The sequence below is a fragment of the Micromesistius poutassou genome, assembly GCF_964030765.1.
Source record: "Micromesistius poutassou genome assembly, chromosome: 5".
Lineage (NCBI taxonomy): Eukaryota > Metazoa > Chordata > Actinopteri > Gadiformes > Gadidae > Micromesistius > Micromesistius poutassou.
Window position 1 is genome coordinate 19499449 of NC_140275.1, and position 24975 is coordinate 19524423.

Below are 24975 nucleotides of genomic sequence, written 5' to 3' on the forward strand. Positions count from 1 at the left end.
ATTGCCATACTATATCGTTGTTTATATCACACCCATAATGCATTGCGCCATTGTTACAGCACGGTTCTCAACTTTACGCACAGAACAACATCCAAGCGCCAATAGTAACAGAGCCAGGTTAAAGCGGGGGTAGCACGGGCCTGTGGGCCGGAAGTGAGTCTGACTTACAGAGTGATGGTAACATAGGTTACAGCGGTGGTAACACAGGCCTGTGGGCCGGAAGTGAGTCTGACTTACAGAGCGATGGTAACAATGGTTATAGCGGCGGTAACACGGGCCCGTGGGCCGGAACTCAGGGTGACTTACAGAGTGATGGTCCTGTTGGGAAGCAGGCGCCCGTCAGGGCTCTCCGACAGCTCGTCCTTGCTGCAGCTCACGCGCTTCCCGAGCGCCGCGGTGGCGTGCGCCTTGGAGCGCTCGTCCACGCAGCTGCAGCTGCTGGTGATGCTGAGGCCCGGGCACGCGCGGGCCAGCCTGGGCGCGAGGCCACTCAACAGGAGCATCATCAGCACCAGTCGGCCCGCCGGCGGGATGCGAACGCCGGGTACAAACATTGTCCCCCCCCCCCCCCGCCCCCCTTTTTTCTTTTTTTTTTTTGTATCTCACCTCAGCTGCCCCTCAGTCATCCCATGTCCCCCCCTCCCCGCTGCCGAGGGCCGCCACACAGACACGGAACACAACAACAAACCAACATGAGGGCTGAAGGACGGAAGTCAGAAAGAGACGTGAGGACGTCCGGGCGACGCGAAGAGGGATCACCGTTCAGGCATTCCCAGATATTCCGCTGTCGGTTTTCTAGAGTCCCGTTACGTCATGGCCGTCTGAGCGCAACAGATCCCGGGGTTTCAGGGTCCAGGAACCGAAAGAAAAAACTCCGTTTATGTTAGAAGAGTGCATGAGAGGGAGGCCAACACGCGATACAAGAACGAAAGCCTCGAAGTGACCGACAGGAGAGTTTGATGAGACGCTCACTGGGAGGGTCCCGGGCGCCGATCCCCAACACCGTTATCTCTCCACGTTTCTTTAACCGCTCACTCCAGCGCGTCTCAATAACTCAAAGACGAGGTTACGGGATAAAAATGTAATTTAAAGTAGACATCAGATAAAAACTTTTAACAAACTTATTAATTTTCCTCGACGCTTTTGAAAGTACGCTATCCCGTTATTCACCCAACACGGGCTCCTGTCCCGTCCGATTGTACTCGAGTCGTCCACGTCGGCTCTGTAAAAAAGCAAAAGTTTATCCAGCAATGAATCTGTAGTTGGAGACGAGAGGTGAGATGGTGTTCAGCGGCTCCTGTGTAATTCCCACTTCTAGCGGTCTGCTCGCCTGTCACACGCTCCTCACTGCTGCCCGAGAGCGCGCATTCCGGCCGGCCTGCGGTTCCTCCGCGCGGTCCTAGCGCCTCCCCGTCACCAGCCGAGACCCTGAAGGAGGAGGAGGCTGAACCCTGAATCGAGAAGGCGGAGGCTGAACCCTGAATCAAGCCCTGCTGACGAGGAGGAGGTGTTATGAAACAGAGCTTATCGAGGGGTTCCGATTAATAATTAAAGGGATGGATTTAATTTCTTTCAATTGACAGTTTAAAGTAGGCATAACGCAAAAACAATACAGGATGCTATTTGGTGCTGTAGATTCACTATATCATTCTACTTCAGGCCAGAATTGCCTTCTACCCAAAGTAATAGCATAATAAAACATAATCAAAGGAAGGGAAACGAGGAATAGCAGACCAGCGTTTGCTCACCAAATAAAATAACCCTTTCACATCAAGTGTCTTAAAAAGAAGATAAACAATATGAGTGTGATCGTTTTGGGGTATTTGTGAAATTTCAATATTGGCTTATAGCGATAACCAGTTCTGTAATCCAAAACGACAGACAGAGCCTCAAAATGATCCGAATATTCAACATGTCCAGGAGCCTTGCTAAGACTAGTTCAGAGTAATGCCACAATAAATGACCAGATCCACGTTACAGGCCACTATGGATAAGCCTGGAGATGTTGTGTAAAACGACACATATTTGACCATCGCCCAGACCTGACTGCGTTAGAGCATTAAAGTATCCTGATCTTCCTCGAAGCTGTTTTTGGGCGGTTTATAAAAGATGCTTCAGCATCTCTCCAGACCTGCTTCCATCTCAGACTACATATATTAAAAACCGTTCTTCAGACCCCCACAGACGTGTACATGTGGGGCGCTGGGCATGAAGGAAGGTTTGACGGCATCAGACTAGAATACAGACAGACAGAGGGCTGGATGTCCTCTCACTCCTCTGTCCCGATAGCACCACCCGAAACACACCCGTTCCTAAACCCCAATGCCTCTTTTCACTCAGACCGTGTGTGTGTGTGTGTGTGTGTGTGTGTGTGTGTGTGTGTGTGTGTGTGTGTGTGTGTGTGTGCGTGCGTGCGTGCGTGTGTGTGTGTGCGTGCGTGTGTGCGTGTGTGCGTGTGTGTGTGTGTGTGTGTGTGTGTGTGTGTGCGTAAAGACGTTTCCCAAAGTTTTGACTCCACAGACTTTGTTTGAACAAAATATTTCTTGATATTCGAGTCAGCAGAGCGTATGGAAATATGAAAGAAGGTGAAGCGGGAAAGAGCTGTTGAAAGAGGATTTCATGCACTTGACGTTGACGCGTATTGGCGGGCCGCATCCGAGAGGCAGGCACCTCGGCCCTGCTGGCTGTGCCCGGTCTGGTCGACACAATGCCGGCTGTGTGCTCCGACCCCCACAGCGGGCCTCGGTGTGTTGTTCCTGTACTCGATACGGGGGCCACACGTTGAGGCGGGCTCCAGACCAGCACGAACCAGCGGAATAAGAGCGGAAAGGCGTGGATGGGCGCCCGCACAGCGCAGGAACAGAGCGCTGTTTATCCGAGCGGCTAAATAAGGCTTGGAGCGGGCCTACAGCGCACCCACCCCACCGTCTCTCTCCACGGGCCCGACTCCCTCATCTGGAGAGCACAGTTTCCATTTTAAATGTCACGTCCCAAACTGCACATTACATCAAATTGTACTTAATGGCATCCAGACAAACTTTAATGTCGTTCCAACATTCTCTCTCTCTGTATGCACCCCCCAGCCCCCGACTCCTATAGCCAAGTAAGCAATCTCTCTCCCGCCTCCACATCTGGACCGCGTTTCAGGTGGGCTTAGGAGAGAGGGGGAGATGTTTGGTAAGAAAAGGTAGAAAGATTGAAGAGTAGGCTGCACATGAGATAATGTCTCAAGGAGGATTGGTGGAGGAGACTCGAGATTTCGACAGTGGAAACAAACGGACTCACTTTCCCTGGCCTTGTTTAGACCACGTTTTAGAATAGGAATTTGAGTGCAGTCCATCATCTAAATCCAGCCCGATCTGGCCTCGCTGATTGAGGTACTGCTCATTCTGGTCTTCAAGCCAATGGATAAACAAAGTCGAAAGAATCCAGAACATGAAGGCCTGCGAAGCCCACATGTGATGCTGGACAGCCACACCGTTTATGAAGGATACTGCGACATCTAGTGGCGGGATTTGGTTCTGCATGTTCTCACGAGATTATTCATCACTTTTAATGACTTCGATAACATGTGATTTTATTTCCACATTTTCATCACACATCCATAACATTTATTTTCACGCTTGTTAATTTCCATTATGTATTTATCCTGATTTATCCTGAACACAATGGAGTGTTTAATTAGGCGCTACAGTAAAAAACACAAGCAACGACCTAAACCAATGCCTGGCCATTGAGGAACTGATTCGCATACACTTAATGATACATCCATAGTATACATACCCAAGTAGTTGCCCTATAGTCCATAATAAATACTGCAACTGCTGTGGAAATGCTGCCCTCTTCTGGTCTCGGAGCAGAACCGAATACTTATCGATTCGACACACGGTTTCCCATGGCACCTTTCACTCCGGTAAAGGCACTGCAGAACATTATAAAGTTTCAGGTTTATTTATAATTTTTGCAGCATGTCTCCACCCCTGTAAAAAAAAAAAAAGTAGCAGCATCAGTAGATCACAATAATAAATAATAATAATCATAAAAAAGTAAGTTATAATAAGTACAGAATCTAAAACAGTGGTAATAAGTAATACTAAGTAATGAGGTATAGTAAAGTGTAAGTGTAAAGTGTTCAAGTGGTAGTGGTACTAGACACGGTTGTGCCATAGTGCAAAAATGCTGTGCAAATGAAAAAAAAAAATATGTAGTTGAATAGTCTGTAGTTAAATAGTCTGTAGTGTGCGTGGAGTTGGTTTGGGGGTAGTGGATTTCTTCAGGAGCCTGACTACTTGGGGGGAAAAAAACAGTTTGTCAACGGTTTTGGCCCATCAGTTAAGGCTTCAGTACCGTTTCCCAGACGGCAGTAGCTCAAACAGTTGCTGGTTGGGGTGGCTGGGGTCCCTGATGATTCTGCGGGCCTTCCTCACACACCGGGCCTTATAGGTGTCCTGGATGGAGGGAAGCCCACATCCTCTGATCCTCTCAGCTGTCCGCACTACCCTTTGCGACGCTTTACGGCTTTGGGCAGTGCAGTGGCCGTACCAGGCTGCGATGCGTCCAGGCTAGATGCTCTCCGCTGTGCCTCTGAAGAAGGCCCCCAAGGGGCTTGGGCCCCAAGCCAAACTTTTTCAGCCGCCTAAGGTGACATAGGTGTCGCTGTGCTTTTTTCACCACCTGGTTGGTGTGCTCCACCCAGGTGAGGTCATTGATGGATGTGGACCACCAGGAACTTAATGCTGCTTACCTTTTCCACAGCGGACCCATTGATGGTGATGGGGTCTTGAGTCTGTCTCTTCCTCCTGAAGTCCACCAAAAACTCCTCGGTTTTGTCGGCGTGGAGAGCGAGGGCGTTGTGCCGGCTGTACTGAGCCAGGCAGTCGACCTCGCTCCTCTAGGCTGTCTCGTCGGCATCAGTGATCAGGCCGATCACTGTCGTGTCATCAGCAAACTTGATCGCAGTGTTGGAGCCGTGTGTAGCCGCGGAATCGTGGGTGTACAGGGAGTAGAGGAGTGGGCTTAGGACACAGCCCTGGGGGGCTCCTGCGCTGACGGACAGAGGGGCGGAGATCTTGGAACCCAACTTTACCACCTGTTTTTCAATTGGACAGGAAGTCAAGGATCCAGTTGCATAGGCTGGGATCAATACCTTGGTCCCTGAGCTTGCTGTCGAGTCTGGAGGGGTCCAAGTGTTAAAAGATCAGTCCAACGAAGGCACGCGTGATGAGCAACAGGGTGATTGTAATCATAGAGTATGCTGCGTTTCAGCTGAAACTACGACACACTCACCAAGCATAGACCAAAGGGACGAGGCCTGTTATCTGGCTTTGGTTAAACAAGAATGAAGACATGCACGCTGGTCTCTACGTGGCAAGCGATCACACCAGACCTATACAGCCAACCCGATCATTACTCTGTCATGGACATCCTCTCTGTGGAGCTCTGCCACGGAGAAGCTGTTTGATGTTCTGTACTGCCATATGCAAGCCAATGGGTGTTTATCCGACTTACACCGTTGTTTTCAGTGTGAAGCCCTGGAAACGTCCCTGCACTAGTTGTACTTGCATGCAAAACACAAAACGTTGTAGATCCACTTGAATATAAAATACCTGTAGCAGTCGTTTACAGGTTGGACTTGAAGCGATTCACTGAAAGCTTATGAGGCAATGCAATGCATTTGTAATCTTGCATTACCATGTTATTATTGTATTGATTGAACGGTAGGACCCAATTTAGTCACCATGGAAACATATCTGCCAACTTTCTTGTTGATTCATGGCTCATCCTTTACAGATCTCCCTCCAATACTCACATTCCGCCCATAAACACCAACTATTAGATGTTACTTATATAAATAAATAAAACAGGAATACCAGCCATTTTCATGAGACACGCTTTGTGCTGAGTGATTTTATTAAGTGTGATATGGTTGGAAACAGCTCTGAGTATTGCCATTAACAAGACATCATAACATAGGCAGTCACCTCTCTAATAGTCCATCCTTTTGCATACATTATAGATTTAAATGCTTTATAATGGAGTGTTCAATGAAATCGAAGAAACATCAAAAATATGTATATTGCATAATTCAATAGTCCCGTGTAAGCAAAAATAATATCTCACAAAGTATTTGCAAATAAGTAATATCATTTTTTTTTTCTTAACAAAAGAAAATGTACAATAAACCAAAATAAGCGATTACAGAAATTATTTTTGTTGCAAAGAAATAGAAAATATGAGCAATGCAGCCACCTCAAATCCATGAGTTGATCTGATCTCACAAGGCTATCAGCCTCTTACACAAAAATAAAATTATATTTCCACACACTCGTATGCATATAATCCCAAATGCAATGAAAGGCATGCAGACACCAGTGCACATACACACACACACACACACACACACACACACACACACTTACACATCAACATCCGTGGACAGTACAGCTTTCTAAATGGCATGGAGTCTTCACTTTACACATTTTTGGTCCCTTTTAAATATGGGCAGGGGGTTCAGAATGGATTATTTTCTCATCAATTCAGATTCTTACAGCGTCGAGGAACCAGTCCCGCTTGGTTTCCAAGATGTGGCTGGAGTATAGTAATAGGACGTATCTTACAATAGAGACATCCGCGCATCATTAGTCAAAAAATATATCTATCTACCCTAGGAGGTACACTGTTTGAGCCGACTGTGGGGGGGGGGGGGGCAGGTCACGCAGGCGGGAGAATCTCGTACGATTCTGAGGACAGGCAGGAAGTAAAGACTGACAGGGTCACGGCAGAACAGGTTGAGGACACACGGTAGACCCAGTGGAGGGAGGAAGAGGAGGAGGAGGAAGAGGAGGTGTGCCTCCCGACTCCCCCCCCCCCCCCCCCCCCCCCAACCCCCCAGCCCAGGGTCTGTTCCCCCACAGCCCGGAGAGGAGACGGGAACGCCAGGGTCCTAGAGGAAGGCGGGGCGAGGTGGAGGTGGGAGGAAGGCGGGGGGTCAGGTGGTGGAGGTGGGGGGAAGGTGGGTGGGGGGGGGGGGTGGAGGAGTGGCGGCGCTCCCTCAGTGCTGAGGGGAGACGGTGGTCCTGGGGGACGTGCCCGGGCCCTGGTACCTCTCCCTGGCGTGCTTCTCGCAGAACATCTCGTCGCCGGCCCAGAAGTGGCCTCGCATGCGGAGGTTGAGGCCGCACTCGGTGCAGGTGTAGCAGTCGTGGTGGCGGTAGCGGTCGTCGCCGATGCGCACCGCCTGCGTGCTGTGCGGGGGCGAGGGGAGAGGAGAGAGGAGTCAGGAGACGCTTCGAGGGAAACACACACACACACACACACGGGCAAACGAGCACGTCTCCGCCAGCCTCGACACACAGCCGTTACCAAAGGGCTGCTGGGAGGAGAACCCATTTATTATTAATTGTGTGAGATTGACGTTTACGATTGGGGCTAACGCACAACATTACTCACGGCTAATTCACCAGAGGGCTAAGTGGGTCGTAAATAAACACACTTAAATGTAGTGGTGAGCAACGGCTCCAGGATCCTAGCCGGATAGGAGCAGAGCGGCTCGGAGCGAGGGGGAACTCCGAGCGGCCCTGCAGAGGCCTGCTCGGAGCGAGGGGGGGGGGGGGGCACTACGAGCGAGGGGGGGGGGGGGTGGGCACGGCGGTGGAGGCGTCTTACACAATGCTGCCGCCACACTTCTCACAGCTGTGGTGTTTGCTCACGCCGCCCACAGGGGGGCTCTGCTTCGGGGGGTTGGAGGACAGGTTTCCTGGGAACCGCAGTGCCGCCTCTGTGGAAGTCAAACACAGCCCAGGAAGAGTCAGACACACACACACACACACACACACACACACACACACACACGCGCACAGAACGAGACCCCCGCAATGGGACGCACAAACATCCTAGTTATCACTCAAAGAAAATCATTCCAGTCAAGGCAGTATCCACATGTTTGTTCTCTACACTGTTCTTCACAAGAGCAGCTCTTAACTGTTCAGTGTTCTTGTGAAGAACAGTTCTCAACTGTTCCCTGCTCTTCACAAGAACAGTTCTCAACTGTTCCCTGTTCTTCACAAGAACAGTTCTTAACTGTTCCCTGTTCCCAACAAGAACCGTTCTTAACTATTCACTGTTCTTAACATGAACAGTTCTTAACTTTCAGCAGAACTGTGCGGAGAGGCTAGCCATGGTGTGGGGCCAAAGGTCCCAACACACACACACCAACAACAACAACATGAAACCATGACTCTCTCCCTTCTGAGAGGCGCACGCTTCTGACCTTTCTCGTCGGCCTCCAGGACCTCCTGCAGCATGCGGAAGGTGTTGGACTGGCGCGGGGCCGTGCGCGACTCCTTGTTCTCCTGGATCATCTTGTACACCTCAGACTCCTTGTCGAACTTCTGCATGTTGAATTCAGAGCCGGAGCTGCTGTAGGAGAGCAGAGGAGAAGGAGCGAGAGGGGGGAGAACAACGGGACGTGAGCCTCTCTGGATCCCAGCATGCAGCTGCAGGCGGCGTGCGGACAGGGAATGTACATTAGAGGCTTTATGTGAGGAGGCCAGAGGAGGCCAGAGGAAATGAAGGAGGACCATATGTATGCATTTCACCTCTGTGCACCATGTCTGAAGAGAAAGAGGAGTGCCCCCCGCCCACTAATCACCCCATTGTATCGTCAGTCTATAAATAATTAGTGGGAGGGGAATTCCTCTTCAAGAATGATGTCAGACCCAGAGGCTGAACACTGCGGGCAGTCGTCCAAACTAAGTGGAACAATCTGAGGTGTTCCGTAATGTGCAGTGAAGTCACTCTGGTTCAGTCTTTCCATACGATCCATACGATCCATATTCTCCTGTCAGCAGCGAAGGCTCAAATAAAGCAGACTATGTTTTTCGACATTTCGCAGAGATCTGAGGTAGAGGTACAAACACGCGATCCGAACGAGTGACCAAACACAGACACACGAGCCAACTGTCCACGCACGCACACACACACAGACACACAAGCCAACCGACCAGGCGACTCGTATAGCGTGAGGGTGGACCGCTCTGTTGCTGGTCGCCGGTTCAAATCAAATCCTCGGATCCCAGGAGGAGGGGAGAGTACCGACGGGGCTGAGGACGCCACACGGGGTCGTCTGCGCAGCTCATTAACCCATTAGCGAGGGGGAGCGCTCTCTCTTTATGAGCACATTCTTAACTCCTTACCCTGTGGAAACATAGCTTAGCTGCTCCTTCCTCTGAGCTCCACTTAACGTGTGTTCGCAACAACAGACGACCGAAAAGAAAGAAGGGTTGTGAAGCGAGTGTGAAGCGCCTGCAGCCGGGCAGGCTGTGGGGAGAACCGGGTACAGCCAGGTACTGATCGCAGGCCAGCCCGGGCCCAGGTGTGGTTCTGGCTGCCATTCATCTGAAGCCAGCTGGGCAGTGGCCCACAGGGCTGGGCTGTCAGCCGACGTCTGTCACCTGCCTGTCTGTTATCACCCCAACAGAACCACCCACCATCTCTGTTTCCACCCAGCCGCGCGCGCGCACGCACGCACGCACACGCACACACACACACACACACACACACTAATGTGGTCATCCGTTTGAAATGCTGACGTCTAACTGGAAAGACCCCAGTCCCACACATCTCGGAGCATGGCTCTTCAAATTGAAAGCAGAAGACTGCGACTCACGCCCTCCAAGTTCCCCACAAGCCCAGCGCACCCTCTCACGGCGCTCCCGTGTCCCGTGTCCCCCCCCCCCATCCCTCCCCCCGCTCTGCGCTCGCCATCAGAGCGGACGAGCGTCGCGAAAATCAGCGGAGAGCCGAGGTCAGACGGTCAAGAGAAAACATGATCAAACTGATGCTGGCGCTATGACGGCTTACATCACCCCGGTCCGGAGGGGCTCTGGGTGCATTCCTCAAAGCAGCACACGACACAGAGAGACTTTTGCCCACTTGCAATCGGGGGCGGCGGGGGGGGGGGGGGTGGGTAATTTGAAACATCTCTAGAATGTCAAGCCACAGAGATAAACATCTAGTGAAACCAGAGGTTGGTAAACAAACACGCCGCAAAGATCCGCTCGGAAATAAACACAGATACCATCACTGGTTCACAGATCACGACGATGGGTCCCATTAGATAAAGCTCAATACAAGTCAAAACAAGCAATTAAAAAGTCAACGAGACTCACCTCAGACAGAAAGGACACAAAGAAATAGTGACTGACACCGCAGTGCGTTCCAGTCCCTGTGAGAGAGAACCAGTTCCTCCGCTGCTCAGCACAACGAGAACATGAGAGTGTGCACGTTCCTCCTCAGAAATGCAAAACACCCGACACACACACACACGCACACACACGCACACACACGCACTAACACAACACACACACACACCTCTCTAAAGAGACAGAAGGAACACCGATCTGAAAGGTGTGCCCCTCTGCTTCAGCCCATTGGCTAGAGAGTGAAAGTGGGGGCGGGACCATGGGTGTCGCGTGTCGCGCGTGATTGGTAAGAATCTGAGAAGGGGGAGTGGATGGGGGTGGGGTGGGGTGGGGGGGGGGGGGGCTGGAGCAGCAGAACGGGGGTCTCCAGACAAGGGGCCAGGGAGGGGGAGAGGCAGAGGGCTTTCTTCTTGTTGGGGTTGTGGGGTTGGGGGGCGGGGGGGGGGGGCTATTGGTACGGTTCTGTTTCAGCGGCGGACATCATAGCTCTGACCCGAGCGAGTCCAGAGGCCGGCTCCAGCCAAAGTCAACCTGGCAGCACGGCTGCACCGACGGAACGAAAACAGAAACACCAGCAGTCTCCAGAGGAGAAAATGGAGGAAAACACTTCCACGATAAAATGGTGCTTAGGACTCTTGTTTCCCTATTTGGGGAGGTCTGAGCCTGCAGCCCCCCAACTCCAACATCATCCGTGCATTACAACATGTGTACGGAGGACGGGAGGCGAGGGGGGGGGGGGGGGGGGGGGGGGGGCGTTCTCCCCCTGCAACATTCCTTCCTGAACCAGAAGGGGGCAAAGCAGGGACCGTGGAAATAGTGTTCAGCACTACATCATAGCTAGTGGGGAAGAGGTCTAGCAGAGGCAGCGCAAGACCTTCAGCTCAACACACACACACACACACACACACACACACACCCTATAGTTAAATCCAAGGATATAGCATAGTAGTGTACAACTCTAGCGGAGGTCTGACCTGCGTCTGGGGGACAGGGGCAGATCCTGGTCCATGGGACTGTGTGGAGAGTAGCGTCCAGGTGGAGTGGGGGTCCTGCTGGAGACTGAGTTACTCCTGTAGTCCACCGAGGAGAAGTCCTGTTGGCGAGAATGGAGAGGGAGAGAGACAGAGAGAGAGAGAGAGAGAGAGAGCGATCGAGAGACAGCGAGAAAGACAGAGACGGGGAGAGAGAGACAAGGTCAGAAGTGCGAGTGATACCGGGACAGGGCAGGGCCCTCCCACCTGCGGATGCTTAGCAAACAGCCTGGCGGCTCAGAGCGGAGGAACCCGTTTAGACTGTGTGAAGGGAGGCGATTGGGCAATGAAGCGACTCTAATGTAAACGAGTAGAGACAAAAGGGCCACAGTCAGTGCCTGCACTCAGGAGACTTGGCCGGCGCTTCATGGAACACCGCAGGCCCAGAGAACAGGGGGTCTTCTGCAGTGTTGGAGGACCTCGTGGATTATGGAAAAACCATGGGTCCAGAGAACAGGGGGTCTTCCGGAGTGTGGGGGACCTTGTTAATTCAAGGCCTAGTGCTACAGGTTGGCCCAGGGCTTGAAGAAAACAAGCAAGTCACATGTCGGGAATGTGAAAAAGCAAGTAAAGTAAGGTTCTCGGAAAATCCATAATGTTCCCTCAAAAATCGATCACGTTCCTAAAGTAACAACCATGATGTTTTCCCTGCCATGGTTTCTCCCAAACATATCGGACTTGGTTGAAAAGGAAAAACGAAATTCCACCACTGGCATGTTGTGTTGAGTTTGTTTTCACTTCCTTTCTTTGGTTCCTCTCACTTTCACCCTCGCCTGGCATTCCTATCCTTTAACACATCGGTTCAACACCACAGCCAGCATGCACCTTCTGTATCTCCACCTCCATAGCTCAACCTCAGCCAGCCTAGACCCTCCGTATCTCCATCTCCATCTCTCCACCATAGCCAGCATACATCCTCCGTATCTCCACCTCAATATCTCCCCCCTATCACCCATCTCAGCCGCTACGCCGTCCTCCAGAGACGTGACCAGATTACATGAGTGAGGGGAACGCGGAAGCTTGGCAGAGAGTCTAGAGCGTTTGGCGTTCCGGGGACGGCGGGCCGATGCTGTACTTTGGGTACAAAACATTTGTGCCGGGAATGCTACTTAATGATATGGGAAAAATGTCCCTAAAAAACACAGAATAAACCTTCAACTCAATCCAGAATGGCAGAGATCCTGAATCCCGAAAAAAATAACAAGTTCTTCAGTTTTGTTTCAGCTTGGCCACCAGAGGGCGCTACATGCCCATCTCTGCAGAAGCTGAACCGTTCAAAGCATAAACACAGAGCAGATGGATAAGTGAGAGTCTCGCTAGACAAGAGCAGGCAAGCACCACGAGAACCACCGTGAAGCAGACTTCATCACGGCCCTGGTGTTCCAGGGTGAGGCTGGAGGGGTGAGAATGGGTGAGAGTGACGGGGGAGGGAGAATTCTTTGCGCATGCTGTTCACACTAAAATTTACCCCAGGCAAATGTGCACGCTGAAAGAAAGTGCACCTGGCGAGGTTCTGAGAGCAGACAATAATTCATCCCGTTTTTACAGCTAAAGGAACCCAGACAAAACCAATAGCTTTTAACCCCTGTTGATTCTACGTACACACACACACACAGTAGTAGGATTAGGGACGAGGCAGTAAGTTACAACACAGTCCCGTATGCCTACTGTTGTATTTCGAACGAAAAACTTTGTGGAAAAACTGAAACACTTCATAAGAAAAAAGTGGAAAGGAAAAAGTTCCAGTGTGATGGGAAAACAAAACCAGTTCTTCAGTTCCCTCCATTGCACTTCCCCACCGCCCACGAGCCAAGGCATGACTCAGAGCGCCGGGCTGACAGTTCAGATCCCGTTTTGCACAGAGTCAGCAGTGGTTGGTGAGAGGAGGGGGCTGCAGTTCCACCTCTCCTCCCCACCGGCCCCTGGGAAAGTAGGGACATGGGCCCCTGGGCTAGGCTCCCAGGGGCCTGAGCCAGTGGCACCGGTAGGGTTTGAAGGTTTGAGTCTCGTCTGCCAGCACCCGCTTCCAATACAGTCGAATGCTTTGAGCGTCCTCTCTGTTCTCAATAGAGTCTAATTCTCCTTTTAATTTTATTTTGGGGGGGGGGGGAGGGCGGTCGCTGGTCGGGGGCCAGGACGCCTTGAGCCAGGAAAGATCGCTGCAACGGCTCCCTCTGCGATTCGTCCTGGGATGAACACAGACCACAACAGCAGCCTCGCAAAGTCCACGTTATCCGAGTGTGGAGGCACAGCTAGGCTCCCTGCGAACCAATCTAAAAGGGCCTATAGACCCCTCTGCAGCGATTTGTTCAGGGTGGGGGGGGGGGGCTCTGGAGGCCAAGCAGGGGAAGACAGGACCAGGCTAGTCCCTGTAACGCTACCAGCCCCTGCACCCTGCCCCTGGGCCACGCCGCTAGCCCCAGGGCCAGGCCGCTAGCCCACGCTGCTAGGGCCAGGAGCTAACGCACGTCTGATTGGTGATCGGGTTAAGGGGGCTTTAACTAGGTTCTTAACAGTTGGTCTCTTATCTCCAGAAGAGCCGTGCTGCCAAAACAGTCCAAGGTCATCCAGCAGTTTGGTGACAAACAACGGCTTATCGCAAAAAACACTATCCGCCAGACGTTCACCAGGACACGATAAAGACGAAGACAAAACATGTACGGAGATCCAAGAAAAACTACAAAGAGGAAGCCTAGAAAAAAAAACTAACCTCCTCGGGTTCAGTCCCAGCTGCACACGTAGCCCCGAGTTAATGGGAACCAAAAACGTCCCGTCCGTCATTACCGGGAGGCCAGTCCTCCGCCGGGTTTAAAATAGCAACACAGATTTGCAATTATTGCCGACTGCCTTGGCACGGTTTACCCAGAAGCCTCTCTCGATGGAGACTATAATGATGATAACATCAATGGACGTGGACCTGCGAGACATTACATGCAGAGGTCGGGCACAGGGCTAACGCTAACACTCATCTGGGAAACTGCAGGATGGCAGCGCCAAACCGTTCCCCACGCATCGCACGCACCAGGGAGCACTGGGAACACTGGGAGGGGCTGCAGCGGGCCTCTCACTGGGGAGCGGAGGGAAGGAACACGGGGGCAGTCCCGGCACTTAAAGGTTGTATCGGCGATTCTAGGCCGAAAACATAACGGATCACATTCGTCTGATCTTTCCTCACGATACGCCACCTCACGATAACGCCCCCGTAAGCAGGCCGTCAAAACAATGCGTCTCTGTAGGCAGCCTGTGCTCCGAGATTGTGCACAAAAACAAATGGTACTACCAACCACTCAAAACCAAAATAAATAGTATTCCAACCAACCAACCATAAATAGTGTTGTGGGGTTTTGCGCTGCGTTCAGGATCGTTTTACTGGATGCACGAAACACGGCAGGGAGGGGCGAGCTGGCTCTGTTTGTTCAGGATCTCGCTTCAAATACCAACAGAAGTGACGTCACCCAACATCGCTGATACAACCTTTAATGTACGCACTTGTTGTACGGTGTATGTTTGAGTAGCATTGTGTCATCTTATCCTAGCTATGTTGTGTACGGGGAATGGGTTAACCTTACAAGGCTTGTTAGGGCTTGGCACTTGGTTCTATGAACATCCTTACTGTTCCCGACAGCGATATATTGTTGTTTTTCATCTTCTGACAAATGTACTTATTGCAAGTCGCTTCGGATGAGAGCGTCTGCTAAATGCACTAGATGTAAAATGTGCGGCGCCTGGAGCATCTCTGGGGCTTCACCTCACCCAGCGCTGTGGCGCACAGGGAAGGAAGTCCTGATTAGAGCTGGACTGTAATCAGCAGTGGAGCCGCCCCCCCCCCGGGGGATTCAACAAACGGCTCGCCGGTGCCTTCAGCACCGAGGTAACGCACGGCTCTGCTCACGCAGACCCGCACCTCCTGCTTGTGTTCCCCCCCCCGTGCAGCTGGCATCTCGACACCGCGGTGCACGCACAGCCGAGAACGCGGGCCAGCCCCACCGCACGAGACGCGTACACATGGCCACGCGGAGCGTATTTACGTCTGCCGTTTACAGAGTTTATTTGCACTGGAGCGGTGTGGTCCCCCCTTCATCAACACGTCTAAAGCCCTCCGTCATGAAACACACAAGAAAGGCCGGTGCGAGCGCGCTCAACGGAGAGAAACACAAACAGGACTTGGGATTGTCTACTTTGGAGACGGCAAACAAAACAGGAAGCTGCACGCGGCGGCGACGGCGGGGAAGGGACGGGCAGCAGTTTCCAATCAGCGCATCGGGAGACGCTGGGAGGCGGCCAGCGGAGGAGGCTTCGTTCTGCTCCGCGAGCTCTAACTCTGCATCAACATCTGCATCATCCTCCTCCCCGCCTGCTGCTTCACTTACAAGTCACAGGACAAGGGGCTGGACGGGGACACACACACACACACACACACACACACACACACACACACACACACACACACACACACACACACACACACACACACACACACACACACACACACACACACACACACACACACACACACACACACACTTCTGGGGTAGCATGGAAACTTGTGTGGCTGACTGCACTATGGAAATACTATTACCGCTGCTGCTCTGCCTCCTCTCCCCCTGGCGTCCCCCCCCCCCCCCGCCCAACGTGGGCCCGCTGCAGGAGTCTCTGCTCATCAGAGCGCTGTGCATCACTTCCCTGCTCCGGCAGAGAGCGTTTCACAGGACGTCTTGAACGCAAGACAGACCTGCTCCTTACCCGATGACACCGAGGGACGCTGCCCTGTAATCATCCATGTTGTGCACATTCAGTTTCTAATTAAAAACAAAACCCTCCAAGAGATTAAACTGAAGAACAACAATGTGATGTGCAGTCGGGTGGCACTGCATTGATTTATACGAGATGCATGTAATTAACATTCTTTACCCGTTTACGGGTTTGGATCCAAAAAAAAAAAAAAAGGCTTTGCCGGGAAAGTTAAAAAAATAAACGCGCACACACACACACACACACACACACACACACACACACACACACACACACACACACACACACACACACACACACACACACACACACACACACACACACACACACACACACACACACACACAGGAGGGAATATCATTAACATGGCTGCCACACTCTGTTAGGCAGGTCACCACCGAGTGGAACCCAACACCAACAGCCCCATCATACTCCTCCATGTTACATCTTCCCCTTTTCCTCCATATGCAGAAGACTGTCAGACTTTCCAGTGTTGCTAATCCTTCCATGATCTGCATTCAATTTAGACCAGGCTTTTTCTTTCCAGCCAGTAGCAGATCTTGTCCCGCGTAACAGGGACTGAAAGGAACATTCTCTCCTCCCACTGGAGGACTTTGGGAGAACTCTCGTCGGAGACATGTCTTCGGAGGATGGATCTTCTCTCCTGGTGCCGGTGAATCCTTCTTAATGTACATAACCCCTGCATGTACCCAGCCCGCCTGATCCCAGCTCCTATAGTCATCGTGTGGTTCATGTCGGGCCCTCCAGGCTCAGACGTAACAATGTTCAATATAACATGGCTTATGGCGCCCGGTCCGACAGCATGGCCCAGCGTCCCGCCTCCTCCACCACCACCACCCCTCGCGGTTTCCAGCTCCCACCGTGGCCACACGCCACGAGACAGCTGTTGATGTGGACCATATGGAGAAGACCAAGAGGGCTGCCAAAGGATCAATTGACGCACGCAGAGAGCGCCGTCGCAGAGACCGTGATACACAGAGGGTGGTGCCGCCGTTGTCGCCGGCAACCGAGGTCCACGGTTTCGTCCCCCTCTTGCAAAACGGGGCCGTCAATAACGGGCAACGCAGTCAACACACAACATATAATCAGAGAATTATAATAGACTACCACAGGAATCGGCAGCTTCAGCGCTTTCTCCCCCCACCGTTTCCTTGTGTTTATTTCACACAGAACTTCTGTGAATGGATTGCAACGAGGAAGCTACCGTCTCCGCAGATCCTGGGACGAGCCACTGCAAGGCCGTGTCACGTAGCAGAAGAGAGAACGTAAGTGTGTGTGTGTGTGTGTGTAAGTGTGGGAAAGTGTCTTAGTGAAAGTGTGTGTGTGAGTGAAAGTTTGTGCGCGAATGAGAGTGTGTGTGAGTGTGTGTGTGCGCGCAAGTGTGTGAGTGTGTGCGCAACGCAACAGATTCAACCTACAGTGCAGCACACCATCCAGGATGCACTGTACAGAGGACAGAGAGTCACGGCTTGCAGTGTTTCCGTGTGGAGGCAGAGAGCGTTAGGAGGAACGTACGTGTCGTGCTCATTACGGTTCCCGCGAGGTTCCGAGTGGAGTAGAATATCAAGCGCATTAGGCATCTGGAGATCATCGAGCTGGGGTATAATTGCTGGACCCCGGGACACGGTTAATTTATGATTGCCTCACTGCAACCCCCCTTTTATATACACAACGCGTGACAATGAGAGGAAGAAATAATAAATGGGCCGGATTTCAATCCGGGAATCGGTTAAACACAGGCATTGAGATTCCATGTAGAAAGCATAAACATGCGTAATTGAAGAGACTGCTTTCCATTTAACCCCTCAGCTGTCACAAGTGCCTCTTTGAGAAGGCGAGTGCGCAAATTCCCTGTGGATTAGGAGAGACAGGATCACAAGCTGGTCATTATCCCTTGGTAAACAAGCAGACACCTCCTGGACTTTCCTGCTCACCGAGTCTGCACAGTCCCAGCGAAGGTGCAGGAGACGAGAGCTCTCCAGAAACAGGGACAACAACAGTCATCGTTTTCAACATAATGCCTGTTTAAAGCAGGGCTTTGAACCCTCAGGTGCAGAGAACTGGGTGTTTTTATGGGGTTGGATGTGATAAGTTAGTCTGGATCTAGGAGTGTTTTTTTTTTTTAACCACAATCACAATAATGATACCTCAGTTCTAGTAACAACTTCATTAAAAGGTGCAGAGCTGAAGGATATTTGCAGATTGTTCCTGAATAAACACTCAAAACCGCAGTTATCCACACAGCCCCAACAACATTTCATGAGATGTTGACATATGATTTACTCACAAACTCCTCCTACTAACAGAAAAAGAAAAAGAAAAAGCCTGCTTTAGCAGCCAACATTCCCCTATAAAGCCACCGGGCCAGGGGTCCCTCTGGGGCCGCCCAGAGGGCCCGGGGAACCACTAGCGCCCCAGTTATCTTTACAGTCCAGGGGAAAGAAAAACAGGCTGATCATCAGGCGGGGATGAGGAGAGGCTGCTGCCTGTTGGGGGGGGCCACAGCGGACCCCCAGGGTGTGGGGTCCAACGTGAGAGGGCCTCGCTCTGTCCCCTCACCGGAGCTCATTGTGAGCTCCACCGGCGGTGAAGGCTTGGCCCCCGTCAGGCAGGGGCCCGCAGCCCAGCCAAGCTAAACAGCAGCTCCGCGATGGTCAGACCTGAAATAGCCCGTCCCTCTGAAGCGCCTCCCAGTAGTATGGCCAGATGCATTCGGTGGAGGAGAAGCAGCCGTAGAGGGGGAGAATTTATATATATTATGAATATATTGGACCGGGAAGAATAACATATTTATCATTTTTATACTACCCTTAAATCAAATTTGAGGGTTTGCTTTAAAAGGGTTAGTGATTGTTTGACTAATGTGATCCGAGACTTGGCTCAGGGCCCACAACAAAAAAACTAATGAAATCCAAACTCTAAACAGAAGGGATGATTCCAGAAGCAGTCCAGCCTGCATGGCGTTCCCTTGTCAAAAACCGAAAAAACAATGACAGTGATGGACGAGATCCAACTCCCAAGGTCAGCGCAGACCGTCTGGGGGCTTCTGGAACGCCACCGGTCAGCGTTCCGCCACCACAGTGCCCCGGTTGCAGCGGGCCATTGTGCACGGAGCGGGTTATTTATACAGCGACCGCCCCGTCCGCCAGCACAGGATGAGGCCGCGCACAAAAGGCAGCCCTCGTGAACCGCAGAACCCTGCGGACGGGGGTTGGAGAACTGTCAGGAACCTCACAGCACAGACCGGAAACCCAGACCCAAAGGCCCCCGGTGTGGGGGGGTCTCGAACAGCCGTTGGGTTCCAGCCCCCCTGCTCGTTCCAAGTGAGATCCCCTCGTGGTGGAGGCACGGCTGATCTTCTCAGCAGATGTTGCCGCTTGGCGCTCCACCTCAGAGCAGGCAGGCTGGCTCGGCCACAAGACCCAGCTGGAGAGGCTCCTGCTCCTCATTTGTTCTGGAGGTGGAGGTGGTGGTGGTGAGCCAATAGATACAAGCAGCAAAAACACCCAGGCAGCTCACGCCATGATAAAACAGAACGACACAGGCCAACGTGGGGCCCATTTGGACGGCACTGAGCCTCTGTCGAAGAGTCTTCAAAGAATAAATATTCAACAAATTGCTCTCCCTGTATGTTTAACCCCGGCGACGTAGCTCTGTCTTTTGTCTCGCGTTTCAGTCAATTGTTGCTCGATTTGGATACTGGTGGGACGCTACTCAACACAGACGCTTGATTTAAACCGATCAAATCTCTGCATGCATTATAGTGCACTGTAGGAGTCTGCAGCCCCAGCAACACGTCCTCGCTGAAGGCAGAGCGGGGTCCCCAGGCGAGCACAAAGGAGGCGGCTGTGCTTAGCTCGGCCCCGGGGCCCGGCGGAGGCTCTTGACGGCTTAAGTACAGTTTTGGAATGGAAGAAGGTCCCCTGGTGTCCACCCTTGGCCCCTGAAACCCCCCCCCCCCCCCCCCATTATCCCCGTCAGTCCCTCACACAACGACAGGCCTTGTGATGCGGGTGGAGAGAGGGCGCCCTCCCACCCCCCTCCCTCCACGGCGCGGTAATCACAGCCCCCATTGTGGAGGGCCACTTTCTCAGGACACCCAACACCCGGGCCAGCGGGGTCCTGTTGCGCATCCCGCGCTGCTCACTTGAGGGGGGGGCGGGGGGCAACGCCGGGGGGGGGGGGGGGGGGGGAAGAAGAAGAGGGCTTTTAAGAGCTTTCTAACGAGATCACCTGATACAGCCGCACTCTGCAGCCCGCTGCCAGCCACAGAGGCCCTTGTCAAAGAAACCCCAGGCCTCAGAGCGGGTCCTCCCAGGGCAGAGACGGCCCACGGCGGGCCCCCTTCCTGGCAGCCCCCCCCCCAGCCGGTCTGAAAAGACCCCACTGACCAATCCCAGTTTCCCGTTACGAGGCACCTCGTCCCTTTGGGAGGAGGTCTGAGCCTCCACTGCTTCCATGGGCTGGCAGGCCGGTCTGCCGACGTGAAGGTTATCCCCAGCCAACAGAGGGAGAAGGGAGAGGATACAATCTCTATAACCTTCAGACCAACAATACACATGCAGTTCAACCTCTCAGAAAGTGTTCCTCTCGAGACAAGAATATTCTAGACGGACATTCTCTTAAGGTTATAAAAAGGATGTCAAAACAAATAATATAAACGACTAACGCCACGTAAAAGTTTTGCATCGGGTAGGCTTGAAACGGAAGGAATGCAACACCTCGCAAAAAGTAGCATGCTGAAACCACAACAACAATAAAACGTGTCAAATAAAAGAAGAGAGATGAGCCCAGGACCGGATGACCTCTGGCCTCCCCGCTTCCACAAACAACCCAAATACCATGGTGTGCCACCCCCCCCCCAGCCACACGGCTGGGGGGGGGACCAGAGAGACCCAGAGAGAAAGAGCTGGGTCAGGGTCAAGACCCCGTCCCTCATCCAGTCCTGGGGTGTCGCGTTGGACCCGGACGGACTTCAAAGCAGCTCAGTAACGACCTACTGCATCACCCCACAGCCAGGCAGGGGCCCCCGATGCGTGCCTGCACTCCATCGTCCCGGTCGCCCCTCCTGTCCTGACCGGCGTCCTGGGAGGGGACCCCCGCTGCGTTTATATAAACCATGTGAAATGGTTATGGGCGTTGAAAGACCCCCAGTGGACGGTTTGTGGCCCTGAAAAAGGCTGCTGGCACGGGAGAGTTTTAATAAACATAATGACATACATTAATCGGGCCATAAAATAGGAAAATAAGGATAATTTATGCTCAGCCTAACCAACATGAAAAAATTTAATAAGAACTGAACGGCCGAAATTGAATTAAATTGTTGCGAAAATCAATTGTGAAACCAGGAAGAAGCTCTCGGCACTAGGGACAGTATGCCAAGTCTATCCAAATAAACAAACGTAAAGAAACGTTTAGATCTTGAAAAGGAAAACACATAACCACTGTTTATACGCTGATTATGCACCAGAGAAAGGAAGGGCTCCGCTCCGTCAAACGGTCCCCCTCAGGGTCCGGTCCGGTTCATCGTGACATCACACCGCTACCACCGCCTCCATTTCGGAGGTAGGAGCATGAGAATGTTGATGTTAGTACGGGTGTTTGGGTCGCCATTTAGTAATTAATCATGATTGTCATTATGGGGAGACATTGTTGTGTTTTAAAGTGTCGCAGTTGTCTCATGCGAGACAAAACAACAACATTTTGGCCTAGGATAACGTATGTTTACGTGGATTTAGGATTTTGCATTCCTACAACTCTCGAGTCCTCTTGAGCATCACCAACAAAAGCTCCCATGATGCATTCTGATGTACAAGTCCTATTGGTACTAGCAGTGGTGAATATTAAAATCGTATTTCAAAAAACACAAAACTGACTCCAAACCCTAAACCAATGCCCGTGCAGTCTGCACATGAGCCCCTCCTAGAGGCTCTGCTGGTTTACAGTTGGAACCGCTCCAATAAGGAGCCTATTTTTCCAACCAGAGGCAATGTCCACCCAGGTCATAAAAATAGTGAATGATTGGAATTCCTGCAGCCCTTTAAAAAGGCCCTGTATGTTTTTTCCTGCCTCCATATCCCATGTACTCTGCTTGGCGGGGCCACGACTCGGGACCCAGGGCTGAGGCATAGCTGGAATATCTCCCCGCAAACTTTCCCACAACATTTTTCCTTCTGACTTTCTGAAGTCCTTCCAGACAGCTCCCCCCCCCCGCCCTGTGTTGTTAGAACAGTAAATAAGCAGAACGAGATCTAGCGGCGCTCGGCCGCTAGCCCCCCGACCAGGCTATATTTCACCACTCACGGGTCACACTCTTCCCGCCGGGTGCACAGAGGTTAGGGCTATTGTTTTGACGGAAGCCCTTCATTCTTCTCCCTTGTAAGGAGAAGTGCAGCAGCCGCCCTCGTAGGGACGGATTCCTCCTGACCTAATGTAAATTTCTCTTATGACCTTTCTGCATGTATATTTCCTGTGATTGGGAGTGAAAGGCTGTCTGCGTCCGGCCTTTCTTGTGGAGGTGTGGGCCTTACGTCTGACTTAGTCCGACAGCCACTTCATTATCTAAAGGACATCGAGATACTTTACTGCTTGCCGTTATATAAAGTCATGATACTATAAAGTAATGATACTATAAAGCAATATTACTTTTACCGATACAATTGTGTTGGTTATCCAGTTACATATCAAACTTTCTTACCAGTTCCTCTGATAAAATAATTAGTGTGTGCATGTGTTGCTCTTCAAAGAACCAATAGGATTGGTCATGTTTCTTGTATGCATGTATGCAACAACATGAGTGTTTACATTACCTGAAGACATTCTGAAGAACATTTTAGAATTGTCGTCATCAGATATAAAAGGGTACAATAGCAATGAAGGGAGGGCGTGGCGACCTTTGATGAATAGCCCACTACCATCTAAAACAATGAGGACTGACCTGTGAGAGCGGTCTGGCAAATACTTGACTCCTCTCCTCCGGAGACCATGGGCGCAGATGTATGCTAGCCAAGGAAAGACAAATCAGAAAATCAATATCATACAATATCAGATAATCAATATTTCTGAAACATGTATGACTGAAAACCCCATCCCCTTCAGTTTGGACCTTTTCATTACATTTTAAGTTTGCAGATTGAACTGTGAATCCCTTCACAAGTAGTTTAAGAGAAGTTCAGACCGGCACAGAGGGAGAGGGAGAGAAGCATGTTGAACGTTCCACATTCTGGCCTTTTGTGAGTTTTGAATGAAATGGGTGGAATGCGATACCCTTTGCACATCCTTTGTTGCGACTGCACAATCCCCATGGCACCGCACTGTGGTGGTTACTCTTGTACCTATTCACTGGGGACGTGTTGTGAGTCCTGGGAGCAATTACTGCGACGCTTTTGTCCTGAACAAACAAACTGTCAGCAGTCGGCCCTCCCAGAACAACTTGCAGCGACGCACGGAGTACGACGCTACGACTTGAAGATGCCCTCCGCTGGTCCAGAGACACTGCGCAGTCCGTTAGGCTGCAGGGTTGACTACATCAGGGGGTCTAATGTGTGCCATGGAGGGGTCATGGGCATGCAGCTTCTCAGTTTAAACTGAGAAGTCCAGAAGGTTGCTAGTTCGATCCTCGGCTCCTCCTTGCTGAGTGTCGAGGTGTCCCTGAGCAAGACGCCTAACCACGACTGCTCCCGATGAGCTGGCTGTCCATTTACCACTACATGTTTGTACTAGGACCTATGTCAGAGGTCCTGTGTCCATCCAAGATATTGACAATAAACCTGCTTCTTAATATTGGTATGTTTACTCATAGAAAACAAACATGCTCTCTCAACCGCCTGCTGGTAAAACCAAACAAGACCCCGGTAACGTCTGCCGAGCACATACGGTGCGTTTGGGTACCTCTTGGCGCTGGTCCGCTTGGCGTCGGGGCTGGCGGGAGGCTCGGGGGAGCAGGGCGAGTAGGGACCAGGAGACAGGGAGGCGGGGCTGGAGATGCTGTAGTCCCTGTAGTTCTGGTTCTCATCGCGGCTCACCAGAAATGCCTCCTTAGTCTAGAAAAAAAAAATCAAAAGAATGTCATTACATAATGTGACTGGGATAAAGGAAGGAAAAGAAAACACAGTCGAACATCTCACTGCAGTTGTACGACATACTGGTTTACATGCAACTACAGTTATAAGTCATACATGTTTACATCTCACTGCAGTTATACATCATACATGTTTACATCTGACTGCAGTTATACGTCATACATGTTTACGTCTCAACATTTAATTCTCAACTTTGTAGACCCACTGCAAGGACCACCACTGATTTTATCACTGATTTACTTTTATTCATACTCTTCTCTTCCCCCTTAAACTGTTGCAGACCCGAGCTGACACACAAATATGGTCACCATCAAAGACTTCCCCCACAGCCTGATGAAAAGGGTATCTCATAACATGATGCTGACTGTGGATGGACAAGCTCAGCGTTTTACAGTTCAGAGTCAAAAACAATGTTACGCTAGGTGAAGAGGAATGTCTGTGTAAATCTAAAAGCCCCCCCCCCCCGGAGTGTATGACCACCGTGGTGCCGTACTGACCTGGAAGGGGCTGGTGAGCTCTTCTGAGCCAGGGACGCCATTGGTCTGTTCGGGAACGGGTCTAAACAGGCAAGACATATGGTGTTTTTCAGTTTTCAGTTGCCACGGATACCAAATCAAACGGCCCGTCATAAATTAGTCTTGGGTTTATGAAAAATGCAATTGTATTCTGAACCCTGATGACCTGTGACTACACCACCATGTGTTAGGTGTGCTATTCATTTGGACATTAATCATCAAAAATGACCCAGTCTGTACTCATTCATTTCCTTCAACTATAACACCAATAGGAGCGTACAGTTCCATATGCAGTAGCTCAAGGTGTAGATCCATGCAGGGCAGTCAGAAGATCCACCGGTCTTTTCTAAAAGTTGGTTTCTCAACAGAAATA

At 51.5% G+C, this 24975-nt stretch overlaps 2 protein-coding genes across 2 annotated transcripts in view; both read right to left on the bottom strand.

Moving 5' to 3' along the window:
- Positions 1–554, bottom strand: part of adgra2 (adhesion G protein-coupled receptor A2) — a gene marked incomplete at its 5' end in the record, with an annotated part of 28802 nt that extends 28248 nt beyond the window's left edge. The window contains one exon of the mRNA XM_084467806.1: positions 307–554. Coding sequence (XP_084323932.1) covers positions 307–554 — 248 coding nt within the window. The remainder of the gene's footprint in view (positions 1–306) is intronic.
- Positions 555–7042: 6488 nt separating this feature from the next.
- Positions 7043–24975, bottom strand: part of pdlim2 (PDZ and LIM domain 2 (mystique)) — a 29995-nt gene continuing 12062 nt past the window's right edge. Inside the window, exons 4-10 of the mRNA XM_084467582.1 lie at positions 24585–24645; positions 23897–24048; positions 22944–23007; positions 11177–11295; positions 8270–8418; positions 7666–7777; positions 7043–7244 (exon numbers count right to left, since the gene is read on the bottom strand). Of these exons, the coding sequence (XP_084323708.1) occupies positions 7052–7244; positions 7666–7777; positions 8270–8418; positions 11177–11295; positions 22944–23007; positions 23897–24048; positions 24585–24645 (850 nt within the window). The 3' untranslated portion in view covers positions 7043–7051. The remainder of the gene's footprint in view (positions 7245–7665; positions 7778–8269; positions 8419–11176; positions 11296–22943; positions 23008–23896; positions 24049–24584; positions 24646–24975) is intronic.